General features: G+C 37.9%; 1 protein-coding gene across 2 annotated transcripts in view; it reads right to left on the reverse strand.

Annotated features, from left to right (window-relative positions):
* The window catches only part of tenm1 (teneurin transmembrane protein 1), a 277,797-nt gene that overhangs the window by 116,150 nt on the left and 133,890 nt on the right, over nucleotides 1–27,757 (reverse strand). For both annotated transcript variants that reach the window (XM_087799099.1, XM_087799098.1), the window contains 3 exons: nucleotides 21,951–22,124; nucleotides 6,085–6,287; nucleotides 2,435–2,642 (listed from right to left, as the gene is read on the reverse strand). In XM_087799099.1, coding sequence (XP_087655225.1) covers nucleotides 2,435–2,642; nucleotides 6,085–6,287; nucleotides 21,951–22,124 — 585 coding nt within the window. The remainder of the gene's footprint in view (nucleotides 1–2,434; nucleotides 2,643–6,084; nucleotides 6,288–21,950; nucleotides 22,125–27,757) is intronic.

The raw sequence follows: 27,757 nt of genomic DNA on the forward strand, positions 1-27,757 counted from the left end.
CCCCTACCCCACTTCCCCCAATAAAGCATAAGCTCCCGCCACAGCACTCTTGTTAGGATTTATCGTGCTGAGCTCAGATTTTTCTGCCTCGAAAAAAAAAAGAAAGAAAGTGGTGTCTGCTCATAACCCTCGTTAGTCGTGTAAATGAGCAGGAAGATGAACTTTGACATCAATCCATTCTCATGACTTCTCGAGCCAAATGAATGGATTTATAATTTCAAAACATCTCCCATGATTACAGGCTGCTAGTCTTGGCCCGTCCTTTGTTTGTATTTGTTTGGATAATAGAGGAATTATTGGCAAATAATACGACCGGTTCCCAAAATGGGAGGCATAATATTTAACAACCACTTTTTCAAACTGGTGTGTGTATAAAACATGTTTTATTTTTATTTTTTATTACTTTGACGTTGGGTTGATCCGAAGATAGTTTTTACAGAAAAAACAAACATTTACTTGGCTCATCCTTTGAGACTCCAATTTTCAAATATAATGCACACGGGAATATAACTTATTACAAAAAACATTTTTAGGTCCGTAAAATCTTAATTGCAATTCCTAATATCATTATCGGCATCATTTATTTTTGTTACTCATTAATAAGTAGTTAAATAGATTTGATTATATTTAAGAGTGCATGTTACTAGATAAATCCATCTTCCTTTTGTTAAACTTCAAAGCATGATTTTGTGTTCAGAATTTAGATATCATTTTGGTCAATTCTGACATACAAATATTTCACTTTAATGCTCATCTGGCTGCTTTAAAATGTGCTATTGCCGGAGACTGAATATCATTTTTGTTAACTTGTCTTTTTTAAGAGCTGTTAAATGAAAATAAAGGCTCTTGAAACTTGACCGTATTCTGTTACATCATTGGTTTTCTTTTATAGTTTTTGTTGAGATAATAAATCCTCTCATCACTTTAAATGTGCCATTAAAAGGTTAAAACATACAAACTAATTTTTATTCTTCTCAGGGTTAATCAATGGCCAAATGTATTCATTATCTAGTCACCTTCATGTCGACTCATTTTTTCAATATTATTTTTTAAGTTTTAGACAGATATGGTTGTCCATTTCACGGTTGCAAATGGACCTACATTGTTTTAATCCAAAAAGACAAACTTAAAAATATCCGTAATATTCTCTATGCTGCTTGTCTGTAAGGTTCCTCTTGTTGAGACACTTCAACACTGTGTAGAAAGTAGACCAAGAGCTCTCGCGATATTTGTTGTGGTTTCGTGTTTCTCGTCTTTTCAGCATTTTAGCCTTTTAGCTTCTGCTATAAACAAGATTAATTAAATAGACTTTTTCATTTTCTTTTAAAGCCATTTTCCTTGTCGACCACTCAACACGGGAAGGAAATTACAGACCTTTTTAAGGTTTGTGTTTCAGGAAGAAGGAAATTGAGTTATGTTTGTTACCTTCAAATTGATGTCCATTTCTGCCTAAAACTCTAAAAAGGAACAGATTACTCTGAAAATAATCCCAACTCTTAGTCGGCATGACGGTGAGTAGTTTGAATTTCAGGTGAACTATTACTTAAACCAGTCTGGTTTGTGAGGCATCCACAAAGAATAAATGAATAAATATTTTTTCATTTCATATTCTACTTAGTTACTCTGTGACTCTAAAAACACCAAGACACTGGTTTCAGTCGGATTCACTGAAATAAAATCCCTGTAAAATAGCAGGAAAAAAGTAAAATACCTATTGTATGATACCATCTTCTTGCTGAATGTCTGAATTGTCCATATGTTTGTTATATACACTTTAACTTTGGTATTTTGCAGGTACTTTTTTGACTGAAGGACAGTCTGTAATAATAACTTGTTGGTGGTGCAAAAATGGTTTGTAAAATCTGTATATCTGTATTAAATGTAGCCCATCTTAGCATCATCATCATCTAAAGACACCCAGTATTTGTGTGTTGTTTGTTTTCTGTCAGTGGAGTGTACTGTGGAGTTATTAATGATACATTTACCTACAGACTCTCACGGTAATGATCTGACTTATTTTCTGAAGCATTGATATATGAAACCCTCCTGGTAATGCACCTACTGTATCCTCATGGACTACTGGACATTGTGGGAGTGCAGAAAGTGCGCTGGTAATTATCCACTTGTCTATATTCAGCCACGTACTCTTGCATTATTCACATCCTTCAATTTACGCTTCCATCCGCGTGTGTCATAGCAATGAGCTGCAGTTAGCAAGCCCTGTCATTACGACATGAGCTGTCCTCCCCTTTCCAAAGCCTGTCTTTCGCCATGCCAGGCCGACTCTTGTTAAGGGAAAAGTTTGCTTCAAATGTCAATGAGTTGGCATTCACTAATGTTTTTTGCATATCTGCATACGTGAGTGTGTCAAGGACAGGAGAGTGACAAACTCAAGATGGGAAATATCCAGTCCAACTGCATAAACATCCCTCACCTATGGGGGTGCTGTGGAGCAGCACTTGCTCCAGGCTGCGTCCGTCGTTGTAGAGCGCGAGGTGCCAGGTGCCGGGGTCCATGTATTCGATGAAGCCGGTTTCTTGGAGGCCGCTCAGCAGCAGCCCTCGCGGAGATTTGGCAGCCGAGACGGGATCAGTCAAGGACCTGGGCAGCGCTTTGCCATCCAGCAGTTTCACAAAGTCGAACTGCACACAATGGAATAACACAATCAGACATCGGCGTGTGTTTGGAACGAACAAGAGGGAATTTGCACACACAAATTGCATTAATGTAAGTCCTGCGAGCCAATCTCTGTGCACTGATGCGCGCCTATTGTTAGGTGAAGTTTTGCAGAACCGCCAATTGTGCGCTGTTGGACGAGGGCCTGGGCGGACTGAATTAAATCTGGATATTAAACGGGAATGGGGAGTTATGAATCTGCAGAGATGAGTAAAAAATTGTCAACCATGACAGCCTAACACTCCTCCAGGCTCGTTCCACTTGGGACGGTTCAACTTGACACGCTCTGGGCCTGACTCCGCCACTCTGATTCTCAAATGGATCCGACTATTATTTTATCTGTTCAAACCATCCTGCCGTTCTTTCTCCACCCCTGCCGATCTCTTGCTCTCTTTCCCTCTGTTCTCAAACCTTCTTGAACTCCTGAGCATGTAATCCCCCAGAGGGTTGTGTGTCGCATTTGTGTCAAAAAAAGAGGCGGCTAATTAGACCTCTTCATTCAGGTGAAAGCAGAGGTGCGACGATGTTAAAAAACCCGGTGCCTCTGAGACTGTCAGCACACATGAGTCTCACCGTCAACTCTTCTGCTTTACACACATTACCATGTTCTCGCATTGATTTTGCGACTGCGTGGTTCCGATGCACCGCGAGCAGATACAATACTTTACAGGGGTTTGCGTTGAGAAGAGGAGAAACTCCTTTGAGGATTGAAATATATAGGAGGCGGATTCTGAATCGTCTGCTATATGCTGGGGCCGCGTACGAGCGAGGATCGACGCTCACGTGCGGAATGATACGACAGGTTTGGTTTTTTGACAAGCTTAATGAGTCATTGTCAATTCTAAAGCATCCACTCAATCAATCCATTAGTCTAAATTAGGTGCTTAATTATACAGACAGGCGACATATCAGTTCCTTTATTTCTGACTGAGCTGGAAAGATTTTTCTAGCTTTGCCGTTAGAATGAAGTGAAGGACATATCCTGCCATTTTAGAGGGTCCGTTGTATTCTCATCTAAGGACTTTTCAGATGTTAAATCCCAGTTGAACTACCCTGGGTTCCTTTTAGAATAAACTTCTCAGCTCAGTAGAATTTTCAGATATTTCTTCCTCAATCAAATCATAATAAACATCATGATATTTAATCACAACCGAATGCATATTCTTCACTACATTCCTTTCATAGTAGTCTGATCCAACAAGGTTATCTATTCTCTGCACTGTTGCATTAAGGCCAAATATAGGTAGATAACCCGCAGAGAGACACATATGTGACAATTATTTTACAGGGAGAGAACAGCATCACTGACCCACAGACACACCTACACACACGTACACACCTAAACAATGATATACGACACAACAACCTACTATTTGGGACACCTACATATAAGTAGTTTTACAACGCACAGGGACATTGATTTTTAAACTAATGCGACCAAATGTTATGCCTTCAAAAAGCAGTACGAAGTTAGGGTTCACTTATATTATAAATAATGATCTTTGACTGATTCTACTTGACAACTGTCAGAAATAATAGGTACATTGAGGACTTTACAGGGTGTAGTACCTTACACTTACACTAGAGGCGCAGTTCAAGATTTCAGAAATAAGTAAGTTAGTAAGTAAGTATGTAAAGGTTATTTGTAAAGCATATTTCTAGACCAGGTTCACAAAGTTAATAACATTAAAATATATACTTTAAAAGATCAAGACATACTGTATAAGACAAACACAGGAGTCCCTGAAAACCAGGGAAAAGCCGAGAGAGAGGAAGATCGTTCAAAGATAAAGGAAGGAAGATGTAGACATTGGCGATTTTTAGGTATAAATTCATGTTGGAGAATATACAAACTATTTATTATTATATCTAAACAGAAACAAAATGTCCCCGATTTTGGGTCAGGAATGTTTCTGTGAGTTTAATTTAAGCAAATTCAACGTCAATCATTTCATTTACTTTCTACATGAGAAGGTGGATGAACCTTTTAAATGTGCTTTCATGAACCTGCAACTCAACAGTTTATTTACAGCCATGGCTCGTATACTACACACAAGCTGAAGCCAACACAAATTATTATTCAAGAAGCGGAAATAGTCAGCTCCTCCTAATGTGTGCCCTTTAATGCGAGTGCTGACGCCAGTCATTATGAGAGCACAACCGCTGCTCAGACTGTAACAGGAATAGGACATGATGTTCCGAGCAGATGAAAGATGTTGTTGACACCTGAATGTTTTGGCCACAAAAAAAAATAGGTTTCCAAAAATCCCAGGCAGTCTCCTCATTGCGAGAGAGAACGTAATGATTTCTTATACATCTTCAAATATTTATTAACATTTTAATATGTTTTTTGGATACACAAATCAGCTGTCTATAGTCTTATTTGACTTAATCAATTGACTTTTTAATAAACTTTATGTCTAAAACATTTTAGTTTGGATTTAACAAGGATTTAAAATACTTGAGTGCTAAATGTGCATCCCTTCGCCTGTATCAGACACAAACAACTCATATTCCTGTCATCCCCTCAAGGCTTTAAGTAAACAGTCTTAGCAGGAGATAAGTACATCTTCACACATACCAAGACATTAATCAGAGAGTGTTAAAAGTGGCATTAGATTAACTACCAGATTGCGCCATTCAACCCCAAAAGGGATCCGAGACCCCACAGGAGAAAGAAAGTGCTAAAATCCTATAATGAGAATTTAACTACTTTAGATTTTTTTTTTTTCCGGCTGCATGTATTAATGTTTTAGTTATTTTTGCACATCCAAAGCATTATTTAACCTCCTTGTTCTGTGGTTTGCATAGAGAAAGCCATTTTTACCAGGAAGCGTAGCTAAGTAAAATGATAATTCTTGATCAATACGACTTTCATAGACATGGGCGATTTTAAAATGTACAAAGAATTTGTAATGCAATCCAAACAGGGACACACAATTGTATCTTTTTGGAGTGCATTCTTGAAAATGTCAATTTGGGGTTCAGTAAACACACACACACACCGAAAGAAATGTCTATATGTGTGTGATGTAAAAAGTAAAATTAAATAGTAATACTACTAATTATAAAACATTAATTCACTGAATGTTCAAGTGACTCTAATTTATGAATAATTAAATTCAATGATTTTGTTTACCATCTACATGGGAAGGTGGACAAAAATGTAAAAAAAATAAATAAAGATTAAGCTCTATACTTCATAAATCTTCTAAAACCTAAAAATGTACAGTATTTACAATGGTATTATCTTGATTATTATGACAAAAACTTGCATATTATTTTTTATAACATTTAAGCATGTTTCTGTTGTGATTTACAAAGATACATTTCTGATAGTTCCGAATACATTTTGACAGATGTTTAAATGAATGGCCATAGGGAGAATGACCTTGAAGCCTTGCTTACCTGTGTGTGCGTCGGTGGTATGTTCCGGCGTCCGTACACTCCCAGCAGTGCATTGTGTGACAGGGAAAGGTTGAACTTCACGTAGGTCGGATGATGCATCGTCATGTAAAATCTCCAAAACAGTCCCGGGGGAATGGCTTGACTCTGTTGGGCGCCCATGTCCACCTCGCCACGGTCGATGGCCCGGCCGCGCACCCACTTATCTGCAGGTACGACACAAAGGCAGTGGTATAGTTAAGATGGCGGCTTTATGAAGGAGGACATGACAGTTCTAGTCGGTACGAGAGGAAGGAATTAATAACTCAAACGTCAGCGTGATCAGCCGTCGAACTCATAAAGCGGAGCTGAAAAGACATCAGGAAATGACTCAGCATGAGTAAGAATCCAGCTTTTCAACAGACACCCCTACTTAGAAATCCTTTGGAAGGGATCTGCATAAAGATGAACTGCTTTAGAGAGGAAGTGTTTTGTCTGAGTGCTGTCTACTGGGGCTTTGTCGGCTTCTATATTAGCATCTTTTAACAAGAGTCTCAACAAAAAAAAGAGAGCGCGCGAGTGAAGGTTGAATTTGATGAGAGAATGTGGAGAGGGCAGGGATACACACATGCACATACAGCATCATCGTATCCTGATAGCGACTTGAGTGAGAGCGCGCCTTTGTGTGGACGAGAATGGACCTTTCCAACATTGGCCAGACCATCAGCTCCCCTTCTCTCCATGAGCCATTATCCGCCGGCGGGACGGAGTCTTTTGTACAGTGGCTCTGGCGAACCTCTCCAGCCCTCTTTTGTGTGGGTTTTTATGGAGAGATATATCTTCGCTTCTAAACGAAGATGGAGGAAATACGGTGACAGAGGGGAGCCAGTCGATCGTTACGGCCACAAAGAAAGACGAACAGTTAAGGGCAGATTCATGGATGAGGCTGCTAACTCTCAATCTATAATGCCTGCTGCTTTACCGCTCCATTATGGCGACACCATGCACAGCCACCGGCCAGCCTGCATATATCACGTGAGGCTGTCATCGGAGGTAGAGAAGTGGAGACCAAACAGATAAGTGTATCATTGCTGCTCGTCCACTTTCATTTGAACAAATCGGAGCCATGAAAACGGATTGGACTACAATCCTTTCTGAATGATGTTAGATTTGGGAATTTCCTTAGCTAGTCATATCAAGTGGCATATTCTCAATTATGAATTACTTTAGATTAACAGCTTCAAGTTATACTTATTAATAAGATATCAGCTGTTGTGAGGAGAGCCAGTTTATTATCGTTATCTTAAATGGAATACACAATAGAATTTGGGGAAAAAATGCTAACCTTGTTATCATACAAGACCTAGGGGAGCAAAGATGAGTAATAAAAATGTCTTGAAAAGATTAAATGCACCTAAACATAGCTTACACTACACTCTGTATTGGATTAGTCTTACCTACTGTTTAAAGAGTTTAAAAAAAGCACAAAATATTGTCGCCTTCAACAGAAAACAAAAGCGATACAGAACCAAACGTATAAACTTGACCAGATGTCTCTACATTAACCTTCTTGAACTTCTTAGACAACAAGATAAAAAACAAAAACAGTATGCAGAAGAGAAAACAAATCATAAATCATAATCATAAACATGAAATATTCTAATTATATCATTTTTGTTCAAGACACATCACAAGGTTGTGGTGAATGTTTAGTCGAAAGCTATCTATCTATCTATAAATATAAGTGTACAATGAGAGTCACCATTATGTTGTAAAGAATGCCTTTATTTATTACACTTTTCTTTTAGCCCAGAGCTGCTATAGTGACTCTATTCAAAAACATACAAAGATATCGCAGGAGTGGGCAATTACATTTCTGCATGGGCCCCATTATAAACAGTTGGTGGCCATCAAAGGAAGAAAGCGAAAAATATATAATTTTCATTTAAACAAAAAAAGGTGTTTTTATGCAATAAATTAAATTGTATAATATTTACTAAAATAAAAAAAAGGTTATAAAAGCACTACAACAAAAAAAACAAAAAACATATACATCAAAAGGATGAGCAAAAAATTATGTAAAGAAAGTGTGTTTACAAGTTGTATGTGTTGTTGAACTATTAATAAAAATATTTTGCAAAATTGAAAAAAACAAAGATCATCATGATCAGTTTTATAGTATTATTTTCACCTGATGCGGGCCACATAAGTGGAGTAAAAAGGGCCTCATGTAGCCCACAGGCCACACTTTGCCAATGTCTGGTATAGCTTAGATTGACAAGTGCGTCAGCAAAATACAAACAATGATAAAAGACAGAAAGATAAAGGACCAATGTGAACACAAAGTGAGTTCATATAAGCCTGTAATAAAAGACAAATAGAGAATCATGAACCGTCCCTGAGCTAAATCTGAATCTAAGCAGCTTGGCAAAGTAGAAATTCATGCATTCCTGCCGAGCGTACCTCAGCAGTCGATTCATTTTAAAGCTAATCCTCACTTCTGTGACTCGCTATAAAAAAAATAAAGGCCACGGAAAGGGATTGGTGTCCTGGGGAAAAGCAGCCTTTTATCCAACACTAGATGAATGGGACGTGAATAGGGGATGGCGGTTGGCGGAACACTGGCAGGCAGACAAGCGGACATGCAGGCCGGCGAGGGGAGTTGACTGGCATGCTGGCAGGCAGATGTGCGGGGAAGGACCTTCTCTCATCCTAATTACTGTACAGATATGTGGATCTGACGCAACGCGGGGACACAGAAGTGTGCTCAGGTCAGCCCGAAGCCGGGGTGGTGGAGGTTTAGAAGGGAGCGGGGGTTGCAGGAGTTGTGCAGAAGTAGAGCAATCGTGTCCAAAGAGAGTGGAGGTGTCAAGTTAGCTGCTGATGCAAGAAAGAGGAAAAAAAAACTGCCCTGCATCTCTTTCAGCGAAAAAAAGAAAAGGTTATAGACGGTTTGGAAGGGCTAAAGAAACCAGACGTGTTACTCAGATTCCTGTTGTTGACCTTCCTCTCTGGTCAGATGTGCTGCGTTAATTATTTTTATATAAACTTACCTTATCACTTCGATATGAAAAAAAAATAGTCTTTCTATTTTATATTTTAATAAAGAAACGGTGTGGTACCCACACCTGCTGACAGTTATGGAGGAGACGGTGGAAATAAATGGCATCACATGAATCTTCCCCTGTGCTTTTCATCATTAGCTAGCGGCAGACACGACTTGTTAGCACAAAGAGTTCCTATTGAAAAACGCCAAAGCCGTTGAAAGAGGCGATTAAATAGTTGCACACTTTGCTCAGGGTCGGCCGTGAAAGCCAAACAAGGCCGTGGAAGAATGAAAAGACGGCCGGCGTGGAAAAGGGTCCACTCGAAATGACCAACATTGAGCGAGATAATGATGCCGCCTCGGCCAATTATAACTCTTTCTTCGGTGGTGTAAACACAAAGCTGCCCTCAATGACTTATCGTCTCAGAAATACTTACAGCTATCCTTGAAGCTTGTGTTGGTTCATTTCACCTGTGTTGATTTTTTACTGTTGAGTATTTATTTTTCAACTAGCTTGAAGAAAATTAGGAATGCCCGATGGTTTGGACTCATGAGAGACGTCGGACAGAAAAAATGTTAGTGATGGAAATAATACCGGAGAGAATGAACAAGTGGAGTTGCAAGAGGATGACTTGCCGTGGCAACCCCTGATGGAAAAAATAAATAAATAACAAGAGTCAGAAACCCCCAGGAAGCGCTTTGATTTAGACAGAAGCTCGGGGCTCGACCACTCAAAGTAACATCTTTTTTCTATTTGATCTTTTGGCCTCGTGTTTTGAGAAAAGTCGTCTCAGGAAAACATCACTGTCCACATGGAATCACTAGAATCACACGGTACACATACGAGGCCTGTATATGACGGTGTATTCCGACAAATAAATAAATAAAATGACTGAAAGTGTACAAAACACGACATGCTGAACAAATCCATTTGAAGCCCACCGTTTTGTGTTAGTATTTTTCAAGAAGAGTAACAGATAAACAAGCACTCCCCCCTCATTTATATTTGTGTTAAGTGACAACAACTCTATCTATTCTCATGACTCTGTGACCTGGTTTAAAAAACATACAGTTTCAGACACAAGTTGATCAGACAGAAACTGTACAAACTAGCTTGTGATCCGATCCTCAGTATCGGTAGCGGCTGCCGATCCTGCTATTTTTTCAAAGAGCTGATGAAATCAGATTTATTCACCGGCTAGCACTGATAAAGTTCTCAATAACGTGTGTGTTGCTGTTCCAGTAGGAGGTTGAGTCATGTGAGGGAAAGCAGTGTTGAGGGCAGTAGCTATTTTTGCTCGATAAAAGGTAATCAGAGACAGTTTTCTATGCACTATTGAAAAATAAAACGCTTCTTTTAACCACATAAACGCTGTAATGAACGCCAAGAGGTTCAGTGGCTCTGAAATGGCTAAAAAACATATTATGAATGTGAAGATCAACTGTTTATCTAAGGATTCAAATCGAAAAGCTTGTCTTTATCAGGCTCCAAAATGATAAATGAGGAGTTTTCTTTTTTCAAAAACAAGAGTAACTTAATATTATTATTAGTATTATATAAAATGTTTAATCAATTTAACTTATTTTGCAGTTTTTTAATCGTTTAAGTTGAACCATATTTCATAGATCCATGTACTGTATCTAGCTAGAGCACATGTAGAAAATGGTATCGGAGTGGTTACGGTGGGACTAATCTCTCCAACAATGAGATCGAATCGGGGGCTTAAAAATGTGAATAGGTACCCATAAAACAAAAAATCTCCCAGGGGTGGGATCTCTTGGTAGACTTTTAAAGGGGTACCAAAACTGGCCAATTTGTTTTAAAGTATATTAGAATCCGGTGTCGGTGGGCTGAGACAACAGTATGCATGGAAATGTAAAAAAAAGACAAAGACATGTGGTCTTGGGGAACTTGAGGCTCCCTTATAAATGAGCAAATTTGCCGTCTGATCTTCTCCATACGTCATGTGTCTGCCGGTGTTTTGTGTGTCTGATCCGGGATCAGGAAAGTTGGAACCACATTAGGGCTTGAGACAAAAGGTCTAATTAATTCCTCCTGCCTGCAGGTTATTCAGGTAAAACAATTACACCTGTAATCTATTTTCAAAAGAACTAAACTGTCTTTGCAATTAATGTTATCCCTCAAGATTCTCATGAAGCCGGGAATGGGCTAAAAGAGTAGTTGGGGTCTCGGTGACGGGACACGTCTGCAGGGACCAGAACCTTGTGGAGGGGAACATCAGCCGATAATAAGGCCTCGGTTTGAACTTCACAGACATGCCGACAACATTAATAGTGTTCCGAATGCAGCGGGAAAATTGAGTTTGCCGCAGGATGAATAAAAATATCACAATGGGTAAGGTCTATAATTACTAGAATTCAATTAAGTTCCTTTTGAGCAGGAGGTTTAATAAGCTTTCTGCTTCCTCTATCACCTAATGAGTGTCAGTCAGTCCGGAGACCGTAATGCCTGAAGCCGCTGGGGCTTGCTTTTCTGTCCGGTCTTTACCAATCACCATTAGGCCTCAGGCTGGATCTGTGACGGACAGGTCCGCATGACCAGAGTCCCGCTACAGTCACACACCCACGTACGTATGTCCTTTAATAATTAACACATTAATAAAGGACCGAGACAGCCTGTCCAAAGGAGAAAGTTAGCAAAAATTCAAATGACACTTTCAATTATTTCTATAATTAACTTTCCCTTTTCAAACGGGTCTCAAACAAGTAATAATCCTGAAGTTATATTAACTTCAGTTCATAATTGTGCTTTATAATATCAAGACTATGGTGTCAAAACACTAACATAAACTTAATAGAACATTTGATGATAAGTTTCATATGAAGAAGAAAAACAAAAGAGAAAATTATCTATTTTCAAAGAGTTTCAAAGAAATGTCGAGGGTCTATTTTATGCATTATTTCATTTTGGTGCAAGAGTTCCTAGTGAATTAAGGAACGTCTGGAAGGTTTCTTTCTCGATATAGAGTCACATGTAGCTTCACATGTCCGGAAATTATAGTTTCTACTAGATTTTCTTGTGTTTCTTGTTTAACACCTGGTATCATTTTTTAAATTTAGTTTAGATGCTATCTAGTGTCCTTTCCAAATAATAACACTGTATCATGATACCGTTCTATAATGAGACCTTTTCAACCATATGAGATATTTTCAAATAATAATAAAAATGTATGTAATTATATAAATAATTCTACCTTTTCTTAATCGTTGTCTGGTTCTTTCTTTGAGAATGTTATAAACGTAAGGAATAAATCTAGATTTGTTGTTGTACTATCATGTATCTCTTGTAAGTTTGAATAAAAGCGGGTTACATGAATAACAGCTGAATACCATGTCTTAATATAAGGAAACATGTGGTCAGACACAAACTCAGAAGCTTTGAAAAACAATCCTCATCAACGTCGACCTGGTCGTAGATACCGTGAAGTAATCAAGTGGCATAATGCTTCTCTAAGTTTCCATCAGTGGGGAAATTAGAGGAGATTTAATTTTAGAAAGCCCGACTTAGTTGGGAACGTTGTAAACAGCAGCCATTGAGCCCTCAGTGGCGACTTCAACTCCACAATTCTCACTCCACACACAGTATGCTCCAAAGACGGAGAATGAGACTTCCTCCGACGTCTGTTTCTCCAAATTGCCTTTCTTAAAGCCAGCATCACGACCAGCTGATTTTTCGGGAAATAAAGGAAACACGTTTTTGGAGTGGGTTTTGCAGGGGTTTTGTTTCTTCATTATTTACCCTATTTTACCCAGATTTAAAAACAAGAATATATTAAATTATAATTTCTTGGTGCTGCGTCACAGTTCACCTCCTCCTTGGGAATGAATGAGCGGAATGAGGAGAACATTTATTCTAATGCAAAGAAGCCGCGCTGCAATGTTGACACGCTAACTTTTAATCCAGACCCAAATAACAAGATTAACTCTGTAGAGTCTTGTAACCTACAGCGGCAAAAGTTCTTGATCTTTTTATTCCAAAAAAGACCCTGAAAAAAAACGGAGTTGCTGTTTACTTCGAGAGCTGTTTGTTTGACCTCAAATAGGATTACCCACAAAGCCCTGCTTGTGAAGCGAGAGCCATACAATCTGCTTTATATTCTGGGGTAAATGATCCCTCATTTTAAACATTTGTTCCTTAAAGGATCAACCTGTGAGACAGTGTAAGAGCTCCATATATCTCTGATAGATATGATGATGTTGAGCCTGGATCTTCCTTTAAGTGTTTATTTGAATTTTGAATCATCCTCAAAAAGAGTCTTTGAATAACTCTGGCTTTCAGGAAATGAGATGAAACGCGCTCAAAGGTTGCTCGTGAAATCCAATAACCACTGAGGTAATTAATGCAAAGCCTTGACTAGAACCATGAACTCTTTTGGATTTTTGTTCTCCTTGAAAATTTAACACACAGGCATCTTTCTCATATTCACCTCTTTCCACATTACTATAAGCGTGTTGACCCATTTAAAAAGGTTTCTATGCTTTCGAATTGCCTATGAATGATGTGTTATTCACTATCTCATCCAAAAAGTCCATCAAAAAAACCTTCTTGAAACATCAAAGATGGTTCAGGTTTAGTATTCACTAGTATTACACAAGTCACTTTATATCATGTTAGACTCAAAATATTATAGCTGTAAATAGATTGTGTGAACTTGTGGTGAAAAAGATGGTTTAGAATTTGGAATTTGGACAGAATTTCAATAATGTTAAAACAATGATAAAAGTTACACTTGGAAATACATTGATTTTTATCTTTAAATGGGATTAACCTGTAAATATTGTATTAAAAACAACCAGCTTTTAGGCTTAGTTGCCTCGAGGCATAACTGAGGCTCATAGCGTTGGAGAACAACCGAAAGCCGACAGATAAACCAAATGATTTTGGTGTTAGTGTTTCTGCCTGCATTAAAAGCTTGTCAATCCAATATCTCTCATCTTTAAGGAAGTGGCCCGTTGACTATTCTAACATAGAGCACATGAATGTCAAACTCAATGACACAGGGGAATATTTCACTAGGTTTCATTTTTTATTCTTATTTTTACCAACTGCAATTATCTAATAGCAATATTTTCTTTTCATTCTTGGAAGCTTAATCATATCCTAATATGCTCTTTGTTTGTCCTAAATTCTAAAGTCTCTGTATACTGTTGACATCAGTAAGGCTTTTCCTTGATTTCCTGAAACTCCTGTTGTGTTTTCAGTTTTATCTTGACCTTTAAAGTATATACTTTATTGAATATTGTTTTTGTAACTTACTCTATCCCTTACACGACAAAATTGTGAAGCATTCCTCTTTATTATTATTATTATTATTTATCTCTAATGAGGTAATGATGATGGAATATACATGAACTTTATTTTAAATATAGGCATATTTTTACGTCATCATATCAACATTGTGTTAATCTACCTTGATTTTGAGACAACCAGGAGACACGTAAAGTGACTTGATGGTCAATGATTTGGCGCCCGGGCCATATGTTTTGGATGGTCTTGATAACCAACAGCTGTATCATGAGACTTCATTAACCATAAACAGTAGTGATGTTCTGATGAAGATTCATAAAGCAGTGTCTTTATATTCAGAGTCCACTAGATGTCGGTTTCTGCATTATTTTCCTTTGTTTTAAATAACTTTTTTAATGCAACATCACATCATTTCAAACAACATGAAAGTGCTTCATGAAGCTTTGCAAATTAATAGTGAGTGATCAAGTTACACGAATTCTGCGAGAGTTTTTACTTATTTATAGTTAAATACATTTTGGCTGTGAATTGTTTTGGAAGTAGTAGAGAAAGTAAAACTGCTGTTCTCATCTTCAGGCGGTGAAGCAGGGGGTTCACTAAATGATCTTCCCTCTCGATAGTATGTGTGCACGAGTGTGTGCCTGGGTGTGTGTGTGTGTGTATGCGTGCGTGCACGTGTTACATCCTGAGAATGTATCCCAGCGTGAGAAAATCAATGAGACCAGTGTAACATGGACCAGTGCATCAGCATTTGCACACACGCACAACCTCACAGTCCCATCGCTCTCTCTCTCCCACGCACACAAACACACACCGCTTTGCTAAAAACAGCACACTCGACACACACACACACACACACACACACACATTGGTGCTCACACTTCCCTCCTCCCTCCCAGCACGTAGCCTGGAATATTGATGTGCTCTTTAAGAGCCTCCCTCTCTGTCTGTGTCACATTGCATCCATCTACACACCATTTCCAACCACACCAAGAGATAGAGTGACAAGATCTCAGGCTCCGACTCTCCCTCCATACTCCGGTTTACACAAGTGTGGCTCAGATGTCGGGGCAGGAGCCGCTCATTTCATCATGGCTCGCTAATAATGAGGCAATATGCTCCTCCGCTTTCTGTCACTCGCCATCACTTCATATTATAACATATCAAACCGCTCGCTAAAACACAACATCTGCTCGCACACATGCAGGATTCATAAGACGAGAAAATTCCTGTCAAAATAATTCATGCCGTTCAAAACGTTTCATTAACATGAACTTAAGTCTAAGAAAGAAACCGATATCAGTGACAAAATATGAAATCATATTATTATACAGTTATTGTGAGGCATAAAGGACAACAAAATTGTTATGTTAAAAATTTGAGAATGTAGTTTGATACCAATCACAATCCTTGATGATAATCAGTACATGAATATAAACTTTCAAATGAACAGAGAAATATTCATGCTTTAATTGATTATTGTAATTGTAGTTGTTGTTGTTATTGTCAAACTTTTAAATACACTGTTATAATAGATGTTGAAGTTAGTTGTGGTTGTTAAAGTTTTTGAGGTTGTAATAGTTGTTATGGCTGTTGAAGTTGCTGAGGTTGTTTTACTTGTTATAGTTGTTGAGGTTGTAATAGTTGTTGAAGTTACTGTGGTTGTAATATTTGTTGTAGTTAATGAAATTGTAATGGTTGTTATAGATATATATAGACATATATTGTTATTTAATTGCACCTTTCTTGTTATTTTTGAAAATATGATTGTGTATATAATATAGTGCAGATTTATTTTCTATTCTATTTAGATTTTTTCTTTTCTTTTTAATATTTTATTTCTGGGTGTTTTATTTTTTTTTGGTATATTGCTCTTGCTGTTGTTAAAACGAATTGCCCCTCGCGGGACAATAAAGGATTCTGATTCTGATTCTGATAGCTGTTTAAGTTGCTTTGCTTGTTATATTTGTTGTAGTTGAAATAGCTATTGAAGGTGCTGTGGTTGTTATAGTTGTTGTAGTTGTTATGGTTGTTGTAGTTATAATAGCTGTTGAAGTTGCTGTGGTTGTTATAGTTGTTATAGCTGTTGAAGTTGCTGTGGTTGTTATAGTTGTTGTAGCTGTTGAAGTTGCTGTGGTTAGTATAGTTGTTATAGCTGTTGAAGCTGCTGTGGTGGTTATAGTTGTTGAGGTTGTTATAGTTGTTGAAGTTGCTGTGGTTGTTATAGTTGTTGAAGTTGCTGTGGTTGTTATAGTTGTTGTAGAAGTTGTTGTGGTTGTTGCAGTTGCTCTAGTTGTTAAAGTTGTTGTACTTATTAAATTGGAATTGAAATTGAAAATTACTTGTTGTTGTTGCTCTAGTTGTTGAAATTGTTTAGGTTTGTATACTTGTTGAAGTTGGTATAGTTGTTGTATTGTCTGTAGTTGTTACAGTAGATATAGTGGTTATTATTATTATTGATATTGTTTTTTGTTGTTGTTTGTTGCTTTAATTGTAATAATTGCTGTTGTATTGTGCTTGTTGGCTGTCTTTGTTCTACTTCTACTATTACTTCAACTACTAATCCTACTACTACTAAAACTACTATTACTTATACTACTTCTTATTCTACTTCTACTAATACTTCTCCTACTACTACTGCTGCTACTACTTCTATTACTACTACTACTGCTACTACTACTGCTATTACTACTACTTCTACTACTCTTAGTAATAATGATGATTATTATTATTAATAGGTTTGCTTTGCCAAGGGGACATTGGGATAATTTTCACGACATTGGAGAACTTTCAAGTAAAGAAAAACTCAACTTAAAATTAAAATGAAATCATGAACCTCTTGGTGTCCCTGCGGTCGATGAAAATCTCTAAGAGACTACTAGTTCTGCATTTAAGCTTGCTACAGGGATTTAAAAAGAGAGTCTCCACATGTGAGTCGGTGCGCGCTCACTCTCACGCACCAGCCCGGGGTTGATTATCAGGAGGTGAATGGCAATTAAAGTAACTCTAATTAGAGCAGCTCTTAAACGTGGATGACCTGGAAGGGCTCTCAGTGATCTCTGCAAGCTGAGAGGGAGATAGCGGGGAGAACATAAAACAGGCCGAGTGGCTTGACAAGACACTCGCCATACGCAGATGACACAACATGTCAATTAGTATTTGGAGATGTGCTCCAAGCTGCCTCGCCTGTAGGATAAGAGTTTGTTTCCCGGTCCCAATCCGCACCCCAGTGTTGGGCCAACAAATGAAGCGAAGAGACAATCTTTTTGGCAGTTGACATCAAAACAAGATAAGAAGAACAAGAGGAAAACACACAGGAAAGAAAACAAAAGGATTATAACCTTCTATTTATTCAGTGGAGCTTGTTTCATTTTTCTCCACTGGGTCACCAGTTTCAATCAGGAATATTGCAACTGCTTTTCTATCCTCTATCCAGAGGATTGTGATATTTCCCTGCTGCTCAGTTGCACTCGCAAGTTTCCTGACTGAACAAACAAATGTATATACGTAGAAACTTGGCACTCTTCCTCTGGACAGTTTATCTAATTGGTTGTTGTTCAGCTCACAAGTTTGTTAAAAGACTCTTTTTAGAAACTTTTCTATCTCACGACAAAGTGATACTTTTTCCTCAAATTCAGTATGTATATATAAATCGGATTATCCTCTTTTTATTCTTGGCGGCTTTGGAAAAATGAACGTAACCTCCGTCCCCTCAATGGTCAACAGCAGTTTGGTGGTCACATGGTCACTCCCAGGACCTTTAGGTGGGTCCAAGACGAGAGGCATGACTTTTTAAAGATGATTTATGCCTACAATGTTTCTTCATCGAGTAACGGGACTTGGGCACAAGGGAGAAGACCCAAATGAAAATTCAAATAAGTCCAATATTGACGAAATTTAAACCTCTGTATGTTTACATATGCTTTAAATACTAGGTAAGAGAAAGTTTTAGACTTTTAGCTCCTTATAATAATTGTGAGGGGTCGGTACAATTTAAATATATTTATTTTTTGACCATCATTAACACTAGAATTATTCCCACAATGTCAGCTCCTTAAAGCAATGTTAAAGCCCACAATCAATAGTTTTGTGGGTTATTCGGTTTTGAAATGTACTTTTTTTTTAAAGATGGGAAACGTTAAGGTTCAAACTGAACTGAGTCACATTCCCCTCCACCTGTACTTTATGGTGATGACTCCCTGTGTCTTCACACTTTACGTTGAAGGATCCTTATGGTGACAGACACGCACAACTGTTTGCACCTTTACATATTTCTGTCAGAACACGTTCTGGAAATGTTGGAGTATGTGGTTGAAAAAAAAACAAAAAAAAACCTTCAAACTGTGTGACTAATATGGATCTATAATCTTGATCAGATTGCCATCCAACAATTGCTCCACACGTCTCCGCTGTCATGTCTACTTCAGGGTCCCTGCAGATTCCGTTTTCCCACTTTGTAATCGCAGGGATTGTGTTGCTTCCTTGGTGTGAGAGGTGATGGCTACATCAGGATGAGTGAGATAATCTACCACACTGGATTACAGCCCTAATCTCTAATCTCTCTGGCCCTCCTCTGTCTAGAGACTACCTTCGATGTGCCAATTTTATTACCCCGACCCACCCCCCCCCTCCTTCCCTCCGCACACCACCCTGCATCGGCGGCTTATCTTTGCCCATTTGATTTCCCACTCCTCATCGTGCATATAAAGCACAGGAAGTTGAGACAATAGATTATCATGATGCAACTTGATGTCGTGACCCCCTTCTGCTCTATCGGAGGATTTAGCGAGCGAAGAGTGCGTTAATCCTAGCGGTGTGAGGATTCAACAGAAGCGGTTGCTCGGGGTAAGGGTACCCCCCCCCCCCCCCCCCAAAATATCCAGCTCATTGCATATTTTAGGGTAAAAAATAAACCTTGTTTAGTGGCTGCAGATGAGCTCCGGCCGCGTGCGATGTAATATCCATCAGAGGCAGCCGGAGCGTGAAGGTTGCCGTGTCCTGTCTGACTTCATGACCTGAAACACTCACAATTAATGTTCCATATCATGGGGTTAAATTGGTGTTAGTAATTCTTCTGGCTGGTTAAGAAATGGCTGAAGGGCAGGAGTGGATTCTGATCACGTAGCCGCTGAGACAGAACATGATTAACCAATTACCTCGCCTTTCTAATAAATGAGGATTCAGTTCAAGGCTGATCTCCGAGCCTCTTCTATCCTGTTCTATCCTGTTGAAACAAGCGTTCTGTCGTCCAGATATTCTGACCGGCATGATTGCACTTACTGCAAGTCCATGTCATCATCAGTTACGGGCGTGTTTGGACCTTGTTTGACTCAATTTGAGGTAGAAAAAGTTAAAGTAAAAAGTACCTGTAACTGCTTTTTTCACTTTGGAAATAATTAAAATGATTGATTAACTAAACATGTTTTTGTTTTGTTATTTAACCGTAATAAGTAGAAAAACATAAACTTATTCAAACTTAAGATAAAGGGTCACCAACCTTTTTGATACCATAAGCTACTATCTTTCACCAAAAATACAGAAATGACCATAATTTGAATTAATAATTGTGCTACAAATTATCCTCAAATAATGACATTAGTGACAGTAGGAAGAATTCAAATTTTATTTATAGTTACGAGAATGATGAAATAAATATAATCAAAAATGTAATAATAATAATAGTAACATCGACAACGATGATACTACACAACAACAACAACAACAATAATGATAATAATAGTAATGATTATAATAACAATAATAATAATACATACAAAAGTATATCCTATGTTAATTTAACTACTTTCAAAACCAAAAAATAACATGATTTGGATTAATTGCTGCTTCATCTCTTCCCTATCAGCACTCTGTTCTTCACCTCCTCATACCAAAATCCAATACTGTAGTCTTGTATTACTGACGGATTATTTTCTGTAACTCTGCCCGTCCACACTTCACAGTGAAATTTGTGGAAAACTCTCAGATATTTACAGCTGAGCAAGTCTGTGATTTTTTTTTTCTTTGAACCCGGTTATTAAACTAATCATTTTCACTGAAAATAAATACTATTATTGCTGTTTCAACACAAGTTCGACTGAGCAGAAATAAATCAACTGTGATACAAATGACACGGACGTCCAAACAAACGAGTGCAGTTCATACTGTGGAACCAGTGCAGGGTTCCCTACTCAGTCACGCCAGATACACCCGCAGGGCTGAATTGAGTTTTAATGTCAACAATTTTAACTCCATCATAGTGACATGTGAATGAGTTTGGATAAGCAGCTGAGGAGAAGTAGAAATAGCAGCGGCCAAGCAATCAAGCGCTTCCGATTGAACTGGCTTGGCGCCAGTTTTACTAATAAGAAATCCTTAAAATTGCTGTTGCGAAAACTGTCTTGAACGTCTCGGTCGGAAAATGGACTTTAAATTGAGGTAAAATAGAGAGAATTTGCAATGAAATGACAAGATGAATGTGTGAGTGGGATTGCTTTTGACAGGAATGGTCTAGAGAATATGTGTGTATTATGAGAAAATAACTTTTCAAGGACAATTTTTCACAATTTGTGACATTAGTTAATAATTAAATCAAATCCGGGAAAAGTTAGTTTAATTTGTCAGTCTAAATAAATGTATAACAAATAACAATTCTCAGGAAATATTGATATCATAGTCAAGACCAGAATTAAGTATGAATAACCATCTGGATCCTTAAATATTTTGAAGATTGTGGTTTTAGCGTGTATTGTGCAAACAAGTTCTGGAATAATACTGCCACCTGCTATCCCATTAAACTTCATGAATGAAACAGGATAACAAATTATACACCTAGAAAATTTGTTGAGCTATATTGCTCACCGTTAGCATTAGCTTTTCAATTATTTAATGCAGATAAGAGAAAAGGTCAATCACTTCTATATTATCCCGAGTGATGAGCACACAATCACTAGTAATCCTTTAAAAAAAAAAAGAAATTGCTGTCGCAAAAACTGTCTTGAACGTCTCGGTCGGAAAATGGACTTTAAATTGAGGTAAAATAGAGAGAATTTGCAATGAAATGACAAGATGAATGTGTGAGTGCGATTTCATTTGACAGGAATGGTCTACAGAATATGTGTGTATTATAAGAAAGTAACTTATTAAAACTTTTTGAGGACAATTTTTCACAATTTTTGACTTTTTAATAATTAAATTAAATCCAGGAATAAGTTAGTTAAATGTGTCAGTCCAATTAAATGTATAATAACTAACAATTCTCAGGAAAAATTGATATCATAGTGAAGACCAGAATTAAGCATGAATAACCATCTGGATCCTTGAATATTTTGAAGATTGTGGTTTTAGCGTGTAAACAAGTGCAAACAAGTTTCGGATTGCTAATGCCACCAGCTATCCCATTAAACTTAATGAATGAAACAGGATAACAAATTATACACCTAGAAAATTTGTTGAGCTATATTGCTCACCTTTAGCATTAGCTTTTCAATCAATTAATGCAGATAAGAGAAAAGGTCAAGCACTTCCATATTATCCCTAATGATTGTCTGATGGACCATCACTAGTAACCCCACTCACCTCTGTCACCGGCGTGTGTGTTGTCGGTGTTCAGTGTGTCCAGCATGTGGATGGAACTGGTTGGTCTGATATTGCCGCGGTCATCTTGTTGATGGTCTGCGGAGCTCAGTCCATTTTCATACAGCTGGCTCTCGCCGTGCTGCAGATGCCAGGTCAGACCTAACAGGTGGACGGCTGCACACAAAACACACACACACACACACACACACGGACAAAGACAGGGAAACAGATTTTATTGATTAAACTCCAGTTATAAATAGAGTCTGACTCTTCTTTAAAAGGCTCTCCTGCAACGCTCTCTTGTATGAGCATCAACAATTAGCGGACACACAACCAACACACACACATGCACGACACTTACACACGGAACTTGGAAGAGTTGTGCAATTAACGCAGATCTTCAGAACGGAAGCCCAGAGCTGGTATTAAAGCACTAACACACTCTTTTATGCATGAATAATGTCGCTTTGAACGCTGCAGTCAATTCACGATCCATATGGGCCTTTTAAACAACAAAAGGTGTGTGAGAGGCTCGGAATACACCTCCCACTCATAAAGCCTGTTTACTGGGACAACATGCTGCTAAATAAAAACAACTTACACCTGAGCGTGAAGCAGATTCATTGTCCCTCAACAATCTCCATGAATGTAGTAAAACAATTAGTCTCAAAATACTGTATTGTGATGAGGAAAAAATGACAATTGAAGGAACTATTCATGATTAATTAAACTGCACACGTCTGCTTCTGTATTTTCATTTATATACGTGTCTCGCTGATCCACTGTACATTAATAAGAAAATGTTTAATAAAGGTTGAAACTTTACGCAATATTGGAACGTTGTTATTGTAATTACCAAGGCCAAGGAGATTGTGTGATTGTCAGGGTTAATCCGTGTATCTATGAAAGTAAACTTTCCGGATCACTAGGGAAACTTACACATGTTTATATGTTGTGTACTGTACTTCCATCTGGAACCAGGAAATTTGGGAAAGTACTCGTCATTCACTTGAATGGGTTCTAACCAATTCAGCTAACGCATCTTAAATTTCTTCAATATAAGCAATAATTAAACATGACTTAATAAAACACAACATACATTCAAATCAGTCAAATTCATCATGTGACTTTGATACCGAAGGAGATCGCTAGAGCCTTGTCAACTGGGAACACGTTTAAGATAGCATCACTGGTGGTCTAGAGGTTCCAATTTAACCTTTTTCAATACTGCTTCTCGTCAATTCAAGTCCCAGTCCGGGTATATGCATTTTTTATTTTTATCTCTGTTACCAGCGTGTATTTATATATACACACTTTTTTACTCAAAACTTTTGCATTTTGTTCATTTGCGTATTTTTGCCTAACAAAAAGCTTAATTCTGGAACTCAAACTTTGATTCTTTAATTTCTTGAATTAAAATCCCAAAATGTAAATAGTAAGTATGATTTATTGTAACAAATTTCATTTCTTTTACTATTATTACTTATTACTATACTGTCAATTACTTCAGTGAATTTAACACAACAAGTTATTTACATAATTTAAAACTATACCAATAAGCCAAATGTATTTACAAACAAGTACAATAAACATACTAAAATCCAGATAACACTGAGCTCTAAAAGCATTGAATACTTAACCGTCTGCAATTGTTTTTTCTTTTATCTAGTGTCCTTTTTCTGTTTAAAAAATCACATTAGATATCGCCTTATTGTTGATTACCATCATGCATCTTGTTCTCTGGAGTTTACAGACAACAATACAGATAATAAAACAAAATATATCATTTTGTTGTTGAGGTATACCTTCTTCAGATATTCCAAAACATTATGGTGCTACAATTTCAAGCTAGATGTCCCCTTAAGCATGTCGTGTAACTTATTTTATTTAATACTTGTGCTTATGTACTATTGTAGTTCCAACCCAAATGTATGTGGCGTTCACGCGTCATGATGTCCTTTTTTTATTTTTCTTCTAGTCTGAACTTATATACAAACTACTGCTATATACAAATCAAAATCAAACAAACACATTTTCAGCATCTACTCTTTCTTCTCTAATAAACATGGAATAAACAAATTCTACAGCAGCCCTTTGGTTCTGACTTGAAAAGAATCCATAAAGGTAAAATATGGTCTTCCGGTAGTGAAGAGCAAAGAAAATGAAATAAATCATTGCTGAGTTTCTCCTCTGTCACATTCACGACATCAAACAAAAACAGAAACTCGAATCATAAAGTTACGGGGTGATGGCGGCGGTCGGGAGGATGGCGGCTGCATGCAGATCAAGGTGAGGAACTTCTAACGACTTCAAACATCTTCACTGTCTCTCTTCTTTATTTGAATCTTTTTTTTTCTTTTTTAACCGCACTTGACAAGTGCTCGCTCAAACGCTCAAAATGGCTGCTTAGAACTTCAAAATCCACTATTTCAAACCATGACCAACACAGTCTCAGATGAGTTTGTAAGTTATATTTGCACACATCGTCGCCGCCAAATCTCCGCGCAATGAGGGATACCTAATCAAAACTCCTGCTGGTTCAAAATCGAAAAGATGACTTTTTACGCGGCGAGCGAAGAGCTGAATCAGGAGTCTCTGTGGGGACGAGCGAATCAAATACTGCGGCTTCTTGAACTTGTGCCGGCCACTGTTGGTTTTAGATCTCTACTCGAGCACAATATGAGCTCCTCAAAGCAGAACACTGACGATTACTCGGGCCATGAAGGAAAACGTCTCGCATCATTTAGGTCCGACTAATTGAACTGTCAGCCTGTGACGGGTCCAGACACGCGAAAAAAAGGCTCGGCGCGGGAATAAGAGCGCTTCAAATATCGAAACTTATCGCGTTTCAGAGTTTTGGCGTCGCATCGACTGCATTGTTCGGCGACCTTCAGGATCAGCCCAGATATGGGCCGGCTCGTCTTGTGTGATGGATTTTTTTTTCAAGTGGAGTTAGAGGTCGCCGTTTGAGTCCCTCGAGTTCTCACCTGAAGTGGGTGTCACGACCACGAGAATGAGTCTAAAAAGGGTCGGAAATTGAAGACGAGTGATGGGGGGAAAAAGTTTCAGAAAAAGTTTTTGAAAGTGAGGAGATAGGTACTGTCATTTGTAGAACTTGATTTAGAGATGAAGGTGGCGTTAAAGGTATTGTTTCTTTTTTTTCTAATAATAACATCCAACCACCTCCCACAGACGTTTTTGCACCTTACGCGTCTGCACAGTGTCATTTCTCCGCAGGCGCATCTGTTTTCCGTTAACAACACTGTCACGTATATATTTATAAATAAATATATATGCTCTATTTTTGAACACTTAATATTTGACAGCATAAATATGAACATTTTTCATTTTGGTTCATCACAATTAATGATGCATATTAAGAGTTAACTTTAATTAATAATTACTAACATTTGAAACATTCATTTTGGAATGTCAAACTTGCATGACACGACCTTCAAACAATCATTACAGAGAGTCCTTCCATATCAGAATGGACGAGCAGAATTGAAATAGGAAATGGAATGAATATGTTGGTGAGGTATTCACCCCAAATTAACACCACAAACCACTTGATCGGATAATTAGTGATGAGGTATCATGATATACTGTGTTTATTTTGAAAGGCCACTAGATGGCACTCTAACCTTGAATACCTCGCTATAAAAAGGCGTTATTATTGTACATTAATAAAAGGTGCCATGAAGCCAGAGAAATCAAACTTATTTAATGATACACGTTTAGATTTAAGTGACGTTGTCTAGTATCATTTTTCAATACTGATCAATACATTTAAGACATTAGGATGTGGATATTCTACATCAGGGGTGGGCAATTAAATTTCTTCAAGGGCCACATTAAATTCTGTGAATGTTGTTAGGGGCCGTCAAGCAAAAAGAAAGATGAAAAAGTTGCTTAAAAAAAAGAACATGCATCATTAGGCCCTGACATTTATTCAGCTAAATAAGCTGCAATTTTTTTCTTGTATAGATGAGTTTTTTTTTTAAAACATTTCTTCAATTAAATTCTTTGGAGGGATTAATATATACACAAAAAATTACACACAAAAAGAAGGGAAGTGTTATGTGAAAATGTAAATTAATAAGACATACAAATAACATTTGTTAATGCATTAAAATCAATTATACATGATCATACTTTAACATTACCAGGGCCGCATAAATACAGTCAGAGGGTCTGGTCTAGGGGGCCAAACAATGTATTGTCTTTAACAGCAAGTGTCAGTCTGGTTGTGTTCTTATTCTAGGATTTCTTTCTAACAGCATTATGGTCATTTTTGGCTTCTTTTAATAAACATTAACTATATTTAATACTTATTGAAGAAGCTGAGAAAACTAGTTTTATATATATTTAAGGACCCTATCCAAGCAACAGATTAAACACAACAGTAATCGAATGTTAAAGGAGATACAAGAAATCCATGACAGTGGGGTTTGAGGTGTGATTTGTTGTGTTGATATCACAAATGTCCGGATCAAGGGAGACGTTTTGGTCACAATATCAACATGAAGATTAATATTTTTAAATTTATTTTGACAGGCCCTATAAAATGACTTGGCATGCCAGATTTAAATGGTCGACAGTGCAGATGATCCAGTAGATATTGAGCACCTGTCTTCATCCGTCCAGGCATCTCAAGTTGCCTGGATTCACCGCGCCTTGCGAGGCTATGAAGCCGCAGAATTGGAACTGGCTAATGTGGCGAGGGAACATGAAATTTGGGGCTCCCTACTGCACGCATAAACACTTAAGGATGAGATGAGAGATGAGGTTTCATATAAAAAGATGCAGTGTGGGGGATTCTCTCCTGAAAACACATCTGTGGACTAAGTTGTGATGAATCATGCTGGTGCAGGAAGAAAACAAGAATGATGGTTTAACCCAAATGATCTGGCATGTATACTCAATTTCATGGATTTGCTGAAAATCCTCTCCAGTGCTTGACGCTGTAACTGCGGCTTCTTTAGCAAATGGAAGGAATCCAGGGGAAAATAGTATTCAGAGTGTATTCAACGATGATATATGGAGAGACAACACTCGCTTTAAACGCTGTGTTATTAGAATGTACTGTTATTTTATGCATTATGCTGAGCAGTGGAGTAGAACAACCAATCCTGGTTTCATAGATTAGACGGTTTCGATGAAGCCTTCTTTATTCTCAAAGCATGTCTTGAATACTTTTCCCTGCTTCCTCTCATCTGAAAAGCCTTTTTTTTTTGCTCTTCATTCGACCCACTCTCCTCCACACCCACCTCAAATCTGCCATCCAAGTGTTAACCTACTCTTTCAACGACTATGCAGCAGCCGTCCTCACCGACTCTCCTCTTCACTTCTCCTCAAAAAGCCCCTCAGACCCTACTTCCCCTTTCGCTCATCAGCGTCCCTCTCTCATCTCCTTCACTCTACAGTTTTATGGCTGTTGACCTTTCGGTGAAACGCTTGGCACCTCGAGCCAAAGAGAGGAGACGCAGACCCACGGATACTCGTGTGCACGAGCGGGAAACCAATCGAGGAAAAGAAAACATGTTGTTGAAGTGGATGGTGGGCTAGTGGTTGTCCTTGAGCTCATGAAGGACTACTTGAGGATTGAGGAATTGAAGATTCACGATATTAAGACGCAACATTTCAACATAGCGTTGTGGTTTTGATTTAATCTTATAAGAGAAATGATGGAAGTACGAGAAGAAGATATAGAAAAAATTAGAATAAAAAGAAGAAAAGGGTGAAGATGTAAAAGTAGAGAAGAGAAGAAGAAGAGGAAGAGAAAAAGAAGAAAATAAGAAGAGTAA

The sequence above is a fragment of the Callionymus lyra genome, chromosome 9 (genome assembly GCF_982586985.1).
Source record: "Callionymus lyra chromosome 9, fCalLyr1.hap1.1, whole genome shotgun sequence".
NCBI classification, from domain to species: domain Eukaryota; kingdom Metazoa; phylum Chordata; class Actinopteri; order Syngnathiformes; family Callionymidae; genus Callionymus; species Callionymus lyra.